Raw genomic sequence first — 8,759 nt, forward strand, 5'->3', positions numbered from 1 at the left:
TAAATCAGGCTTTGGCAACACACTCAAGACTTGTTAGCCGGATCCCCTCTTTGTTGCTTTTGGTCATCATTCACTGATAATAAAAATATATATACTGAGCCACCAGCAATTTCTTTTCAAATTGAAGAGTAGCTGCATCAAATTAGTGCAGCAGACAGAGGAAATTGTTCCTGAACTGCTGACCCAACAGCAAAATCAGATTAAAATCCCTCCTCACCGACACCCTGCTGAACACAGGAGGGACAGTGTTTCCACGGACATCCAAAGAGACGAGAAGAGGACTGCTTACTGGCATCGGAGTCTAAAATAAATAGCACTACTATTGCAGGATAAATCCAGCCAGTAAGGGGAGGGGGGCAGTTATTTGAGGCTGAAAAGCTGACCTCTGGAGAGGGTTCAAGAACGACTGACAGATGTAGCAGCTCCACTGTAAAACAAGGCCTCACTGTACGGAGCACGCCAAGGCCACACTGAGACCTGGCTTTGAAACATCACACTGCCAAAGCAGGATGCTCCTGTCACACACGCCTCGGTGTGCCTGATTTTAACAACATCCAACACTTTGCATGCCAAAAGTTAGAACCGCGGTAAGACGGTGTAAAGTGTACATGGATTACACTCGTTCCTCATCGCTGTTTAAAGGCAAAATGTATACAGTGAAAACACAAGAATGAACCATCAAATAAATAAAAAGTCATTTTAATGGAAGTTTTTCTTTCACGCTCACAATCAAGCTTATAGTCTGATCACAGAGAGAGATGTTGGACATTCACCCAGAACAAGACACACACCAGTCAGTTTTATCAGACAAAAATATATATATTTTTTAAATCTTTACAATAAGCTTGAATCATGAAACGTACACAGAGGAGTGTGCACACCTACAGTCAAACACTGGATTTTTTTACTCCTCAAGCAAGTCCTGTTTTGTACCCTGGTGTCAGTGTAAAATTCTTGTTTTTAAGCGACGACAACTTTTTTGTTTTTTCTTTTTACAAATGTGCAAATAAGACAGATTTGGAATCCTTCAGCGCTCAGTGTCGAAGTCCAGGATCCTCTGGAGCAGTGGCAGAGCTCTCGCTCCACCTCAGTCCTGCCCTCTCAACTTTAAATACAGCTCCTCGTTGCTTTGCCTTTCATTTTCAAGTAAAGTGCTCCTCTAGCAAAAACCACACGGCATGAGATCAGTCTCGTACTTTTTCGCCACTGGTTTTAAAAAAAAAACAAAACAAAAAAAAACACCAACCCAAAAGTCCAATGGACGAAAAAACATGGGAATGTCTTCTAAAGTTAAAAAAAAAAAAAAGCAAAAGCCAACGGTTGAGAGGCAGTCCTGGCTGTTTGCAGGCAGGTGACGGTCACATTGTTCCCAGCAGGAATCATACAAACTCCAGCTTGCCGTGGCCGCTGTACATCCCCCAGTGCACCAGAGACAGGATCTTGTCGTTGCCCAGGTCAGCCTGCCTCATCTTGTCGCAGGTCAGACAGCAGTTCTCGTGACCCGTGACGGGCACCATGCACTCCAGGTCCAGCTTGGCCACGTGGCCCTTCTTGGTGTGGTGGCCGTGGAAGCTGTAGTGGAGCCGCGACAGCATCTGCTGCCTCTGGTCCTGCAGTCGCTTGTTCTCGCTGCGAAGCATTCGCAACGCCAGCATGATGAGCAGCACCAGGATGAGGCCGCCGGCGATGGGGACGGCGATCACTGCCGCCCGGAACCACACCTCCTTGGCTGAGGCCAGCTCCTGAACCCGGGTCACCAGGTTCCTGTTGTTGCTGTCTGGCTGGTACCGGCTATGATCTGCACACAGAGATAATCATCTGTTTAACAGCACGCTCACGTGTTTCCACGGCTCCATGTTATTATACACAGATTTATGCGCCAGAGAGCCTCATTTCAAAGCGAATGATTATATCTGAATATATGTATGGCTGTTTGTAACGTAATGAGAAGCTTTCACAGAGCTGCATCTGCTCCACAGTGGAACCAGAAACCACAGAGGGAGAAAATAAGACAGACGGACGAGAGCGAGGAAGTGCAGGGGCAAAAACAAATGAGTCACCTTGCCCTGACCGAGAGCCAGAAATTAATTTGAGCTAATAAACTATAGTCTGTTTTGGTCAGGGTCACAACAGAGAATCCCCTCAGGACTCTCTGTGTCTCTGTGCACCTCTTCATAAGTCTACCAGCTAGTCCTGCTGCCCAACATGCAGGCTTGTCAGGGAATATTCATTCTACAAGGCACATTCCTACTCAGTGGGAAAATTACATGGTGCACACATAATAAAAAAAAAAAAAGAATATATCTGATCTCTTTCCAAGTCCTTAAGGTAAACTGGCTGCTCTCTGCCTTCTCAGGCACAGAGCTGGAGCCCATTAAAAGTCAAACTGAAGTTCTGTAAAGCTGAGAGGTAGAAAAACGAGTCGGGGGGGGGGGGGTAAGGGTGGCCTTCATGTCCATAAACAGCGAAGTGTTTGAAGAACCCTACAGCTCGACGTATTGCCTCTGGAACAGCAACGAAGAAAATATTGAATATTTGCTGAGGAGAAACAGTAAATTCCCCCTGAGAATCCAACCATTTTAAAACCAGTTAAAGAGAATTTCATAGTTCGTTTCAGCGAAAAACAAACATGCCGACAGCCTGTGACTCTGTGAGGTTTCTTCTTTACCTGTCGAGTCCCTGGTGTGCGCCAGGTCGTGCAGGCCTCTGTAGTTGCACATATCGTCGTGGCAGCACTCCAGCGCCGAGGCCGAGGACCCGCTGAGGGCGTCCGCGCTCCTCGAGCTGCTGCTGCACATGTCTGCCGCGTTGGCGATGGGGTCTAAACACCCGTGGGTGAGGGGAGAGTTTGCATTGAGCGGGTCCAGGACCTTGGTGAAGCAGGCGTTCAGTTCTGATTTGCACATGTATCCTGTGGCTACGCAGTGCGGCGCGTCACAGTAACACCTTATTTCTCCTGGAAATGGAGGCAAAAAAAAAAAAAACAGAGTTAGGGCAAAGATCAGATGTATTCAGAGCTTTAAAGCAATACTGTAATCCATCATTTTGGCTGATTGTCTGACTGTACAGCCTGAACTGAAGCTAATAATAACAGCTTTTAATCAAGGTTTGTGTTCCCCTTACATTCAGTACAGCTGTGTCAGCTTCTATGAAAGCACATCCACCCATAAAACCACTTCTACTGGTGTTTCTGAGGCTTAATCCTATCAAATGCAGTCTGTGGTCCACTGTACTTTCATTTTGAAAGTGTTTGTTTGCCAAGCGTCCGCTATGGCCTGCAATAAACAGCCAGGTACCTTTAAAGACCTCACGGGAATATTCCACTTTTGCATCAATTCTGCAAATACGCCTTCATTAAAGAGCTGCTCGGGCAAAATGGCCCTTTTTGTCTGTATTATAAAACAGGAACTGTGTAGCTTATAATTAGTGGTTTGTTTGCCAAAGTCAATTTCTTTCAAGCCAATAGGAAACTCGTAAAGAGGAGGGGGGGGCCAGAGCGCGGCGCAGGAGTCTCCTTTCCCCCGTTTGCACGCAAAGCTTTACTTGTGGTCAGGAGAGCCTGGGGGGGGGCAGGGTGCACCGAGGTCCCATCCTAAGAGCTCCCGGCAACCTTATCATTACGGCTGCCTGCTTTTCCAACTCGTTACCTCATCTGTGGCTTCTTTTTCAGAAGATTTTCAAAACATAAACCTAAGCCAGGGACCTGCCCTGACAAAACAACAACATTAAACTTCAAATTCACTTTGAAAACTTCTTCCCATGAGCGTGTCCTCTGCTGCCATGTTGTGCATCTCTTGAACATACATATAATGTAGGACTACTCTACTATTTACATGAAATCCGGTTAAAATAGCAGCAAATTATTAGAAAAGTTTCCATCATCAAGGCAGTTAAAGGTGACCCAAGCGTCTTGCCTTGTGTTTGCATTGAAAAACAGGTAAAAAAAAAAAAAAGTTAAAACTCTGGAAAACAAACTGCGTTCCTCTCAGAGCTACAGCCTCTTTCAGTGCACCGGCTCGCAGTGCAGGAGCACAATCATCAGATCAGTGTTTTCCCTGTGAATGATTGGAGCAGCAGGGCCCGGGCAGGTCATTTGGAGAATATTTCATTAGAAAGGAGAGGCCCCTTTGTGGGCTGAGAGAGGGGGGAGAGAGAGAGAGAGAGAGAGAGAGAGAGAGGCACAGTCTTCTATGAATGGCAGTTTCAAAACTAAGTTGATCATGAGTTTCCCCACTGAAACACAGCAGCCAGCATGGGACAGGGGCTGAGTGCTCTGCGTATGGGAGAGCTAATAACAATGTTTCAGAGTTTGGGGTATTAGTTGGTGTTTTCTATGGAAAAAAACTACAGGACTGCTACTGGGAAAGGCTTCTCTTCAAAGCAGTCAATAATTGTGGTTGGGATGGTTTTAATTGTTTCCACTGCAGCTATTTAAGGATTTGATCTAAGAATGAGAAGTTATGCTGGAAGCAAATGGGATTAAAACAAGCGCTAAATCACTCAAATGGGCAAATCGAGTTATTTTGCAATGGAAATAAGTCGAGTTCTCTGAGCCCTCCTCAGAAGTTTATTCCCTTGTTGTCTCAAATTGGACTCTGCGGGCTAAACGCTACATTATGGTCTCGCTAAGTGATATTTAGAGAAACACCCTTCAGTCTGGTTTTATCTGTTTGGTCTGATCTGGAGAAGCTAACAAACATGCCTCTGCCCGCAGACCAAAGTCTATACCTTTAGTCAGAAGAACAGCCATGGCACAGAGTTCTAGTTGTAGCCAAATGGAGATGAAGCTGGACTGACGATCCATTTACGCCAAATTACTGCGCAAAAAAGTCCTCGTATATCCAGGAGCTGAGTCCGCTGGGCGAAGAGCTGGACGACAAAAAGGTTTACATGGAGCTATGGCGCAAAACGAGGCATTCCTGCGCAAATACACGACAGCTCTCAATCCTCACTGGAGCAAAAGTGGCAAAAAAAATCACTCCGAAATGTTTCCTGTCCCGCATGGAGACAGAAAAGTTCGTGAACTTGTTTTTAAAAACGGTCCGACATTACCAGAGGACGCGAGCGGCGTCTTCTTCTTCTTCTTCAATAGAGAAAGAAAAAAAAGGGGAATATACTCCTGGGAAGACGGTGAAATGGGTGAGAAAGCTGTCACGGCCGGTCCTCCTCTGCGTCTGTGTGCTGCCGGTCACGCTGAAGCATCACTTTTGTATTCCTGGACGGAGAAATGTTTGACAAAGACGGACGTCTCCGCTAAACCAAAGACTGCACGCAGACTCCGGACTGACAAGATTTAACAGAAGAAATAGCTGTGGTCTGTCAGAGCTCCGCCCCCTCCGAGCTGATTGGTCAGACCACAGAGAGAGAAGTTAGACAAAATATGTAACGATACTGTATCCGGTAGTGCTTATCAAAAGAAGTTGAGGCAAGTGTGTTTAACATAAAAAATAATGAAATTAAAACAGAACAAATGAGAAACATACAGTATTTTCACAATAACTAGTGTCAGTAACCCAAACCAAGTAGAGTGGGCTTTAAACACAAGGCATGTTTTGTTCAAAGAAATGAAGATGTACAAATGAACAGTGCAGTGTTTTATGTTATTCTAGTTGTTAGTGCAAGATGTAAAATGATCCTTTATGTTCAGCCAGAATAGTTACAACAGTGCTATTCAGGCACAGGTGGAGCAACGACTGCTAAATCACAGGATAATAAGATTTGATTGATGGTAACATTGGTCCTGCTTTATTTTCACTTAATACTTATGCAGTGATTCCTCTTCTTACACATTATTTCATCGTTCTGTACATTTCAATCATTTATTGCTCATTTTCCCCTACAGTGACCAACTTTTATTTTCTCGGCCATATCATACGCATTCCGGTTGTAGTCTGTCACTCTCTGTCTCTTGATGGTTCAACTCAGGCCAGTCCTTCATTCATCGTCCGTCATTTCCATAATTCCATATTCCATATATCATTATTGGATACCATTGGACCGGGCGGCAGTCACTCCACCAGCTTAACAAACTGTCCCACACACTGCAATGCCACAAATACTGTCGTCAGTCTACAGTGTTGCAGAATTTAGACGAAGAGATGACTATTACTTCATTATTTCACAATTGAAATGTTTAATATGTGAACGAATAGACGCAGAATTTAGGCCTACATCACTGCTTTCAATGTATAACCCTGTTTATGTACCAAATATGAGAGAAGCTCGTCCTCGACACTCATCCCTCATGCTGTGTGTCACTGTGCATTTACATAGCACGTGAAAAAGTGTACAGCTTTATTAAACAGGCCTACATGTTAAGCCAGAATTACTGAAAGATGTTTTAAAAGAACTAAAATAGCAGTAATAAGAGGAATTCTGCTACTGGAAATGAGAAAGATAAACCATGCAAAGATGTCCTGGCATTATAATATATGGCTCTATGGTCCATTAATTACATCTCATAGTAGAAGTAAGTGTTGTGTAAGTGCAGACACGCTGGCCGGTGAGGGCTACCTGCAGTGTCATCCTGCTGGCAGCCTGGTTGACGCCGCGCTGAGCCGCTTCCCTTCAGGCTACCAGACTGCTGCTGCTGCTGGGGGGGGCGGACAGCCGTTTACAGAAATTAGCAATCCAAAAAGGCACATGGCGCCACAGAGACGACACGCAAACACACACACACACGCACATGACGCGCGCGAGCGGACGCAACTGCCTTTTCAACATGCGGTGATGCAAAGCACACGTGCGCGCGCGAGCGATCCCTATCAGCGACTTTTTTTGCAGGTCTTTTTTTTTTTTTTTTCCAAGGACATACAAACGCAAGTTAGCAGCCGCATGTTTAGATTTTAAATGCTTTGGGGCGTAAATGCAGAGGGAGAAAATGATGATTCCACCCTGCGCAGTCTGCAGTGTGAGACTGATATTGTACTGTGGTGAGAGCGGATCACAGCCCGTGTGGAAATAAAACATCCACAGGCTTAAACTGTGGCGCACAGACAGCAGCATGAGGATACGTCTTTAGGAAACATAGAAAACTACGCACTACAATTACCGTAATTATCTGCAATTCCACAGAGGCGCCAGTCCACGACTGGCGTTACATCATTTATCTGTACTGAGATCTGGGTGGAAGGGCTGGAAGTCGAAAGAAATACCAGTTTTATGCCGGGTCACTGGTCATTATCATGAGGTCTTCATCAGTTTCTGTGAGAATGGGTGTCATTGTCTCTTAAAGTACAGGTTGGCCTGGCTCTATGCAGCAATATGCTTTAATGTTCGGGTTTCTATGACTATGGCTCCAATTATCAGTGCATTACAATTTCAGCTTAATTTCACATGAGCTGTTTTGACTTTGCTCCATTAAGTATGATCAGAAATGCTTCTTTACTGAAGCGTGAGCAACGCCTCCGTCTCTGTCCGCCTGCCTGTACTTGTGGTGGACGGTTAAACATCGCCCCCTGGTGGCAAAAAGTGACACAGCAGTTTTACTTTACAAAGCTGCATCTCAAACTCACCTCTGGCTCTTGGACTCTTCAAACAGGCATTCAGGCAATGCATTTTTCTTTGTTTACATTCATAAAGACCCAGAAATGAACATTAAAGGTACACCCCAGTATTTCCCTTCTAAAACGGGTCAGCTCAGCAGGGGCCAAGATATCCCAACTTTTAGTCTGTAAGTTCAGGGTCAAACTCCAAAAACGCTCTTCCATTTCCCATAATGCATCTTTAGTTAGACCTTTCTTGCTTGGTAAATACCGATTCCTCCAACATAAGCTCCACAGCTCCACCACCTTCAGTATTGCAACACAAGCTTTACCATAAACATTTCTCAAAACCTGGGCTGAAACAACCTGCATGACATCGCTATGACATCATCGGGGGGCTCCCTCCAGAGCCACAGAAGACATCATAACACATTTTTCTCAGCCTGATAAGCAAACTGAACTTGATATGTGTGTGTGTGTGCCCCTTTAAACCTGTTTTTCTGACCACAGAAGAAGAAACATGACAGTATGACCATCTCTTAAACAATCTTGCACAGGTTGATGAGGTGTACCTGCTCCCAACTACCAGACAGGGAAGCATGACGCTGAGAAGACCACCAGTGAGAAAAACAAAACTGTGTGTCTTTTCATGCTGGGAGGATGAGCGTCAACAAGCTTTCAGAGTGGGGGGCTTATGTAAGTGGCCTTTTAGGGGACAATTACACCCCACAGGTTGTGTCTGCTTTCACACATTAGGAGACACTTGTAGGTGTTACCTGGCACAGATAGGAGGGGTCCTGCTTGACAATAGCCCCCTACTGCTCGGGCAACGATAGCTGGGTTGCTGCTGAGACGGTGGGAAGGAGGAGTGAGTCCAGGTAAAGTCTAGCTGGATTTTAAAGTGAGCCTTAAACACAAGACGCAGCTCTAAAGAAACCCTTCGAAGGAGCCCCGACTGGCCAAAATGACAGAAATACTCCCACTTTGAAGCTCTAAACCTCAAAGTGGTACGCTCCATGATACACAAGGACACACACCGGGACAGACAGACTTCCTCCGACACCTCCCAGCTTCCTCTCCTCTCTTTGATGTGAGCCATATCAAGGTCTCTGAAGAATCAGAGACAGGCAGACTGTCTCCATCCTCCCTGATCTATTTTATTCTCCTCAAGATAATGGAGCAAATAGTCTCTGCATCAGAGCGTGATGTGGATACATACTGTAGATGTGCAGGGAAACTGTTCGCAGCAGCTTTGATGTTGCAGATTGGGTTACA

General features: G+C 45.3%; 1 protein-coding gene across 1 annotated transcript; it reads right to left on the bottom strand.

Moving 5' to 3' along the window:
• Positions 1-683: 683 nt before the first annotated feature.
• Positions 684-6,731, bottom strand: bambia (BMP and activin membrane-bound inhibitor (Xenopus laevis) homolog a). Its single transcript, XM_076760896.1, has 3 exons — positions 4,729-6,731; positions 2,669-2,956; positions 684-1,798 (listed from the first exon to the last, which is right to left on the bottom strand). The coding sequence occupies exons 1-3, from the start codon at positions 4,802-4,804 to the stop codon at positions 1,380-1,382; spliced, it is 783 nt and encodes a 260-aa protein (XP_076617011.1). The 5' UTR covers positions 4,805-6,731; the 3' UTR covers positions 684-1,379.
• Between the last annotated feature and the right edge of the window lie 2,028 nt (positions 6,732-8,759).

This window comes from Chaetodon auriga, chromosome 21 (assembly GCF_051107435.1).
Source record: "Chaetodon auriga isolate fChaAug3 chromosome 21, fChaAug3.hap1, whole genome shotgun sequence".
NCBI lineage: Eukaryota > Metazoa > Chordata > Actinopteri > Chaetodontiformes > Chaetodontidae > Chaetodon > Chaetodon auriga.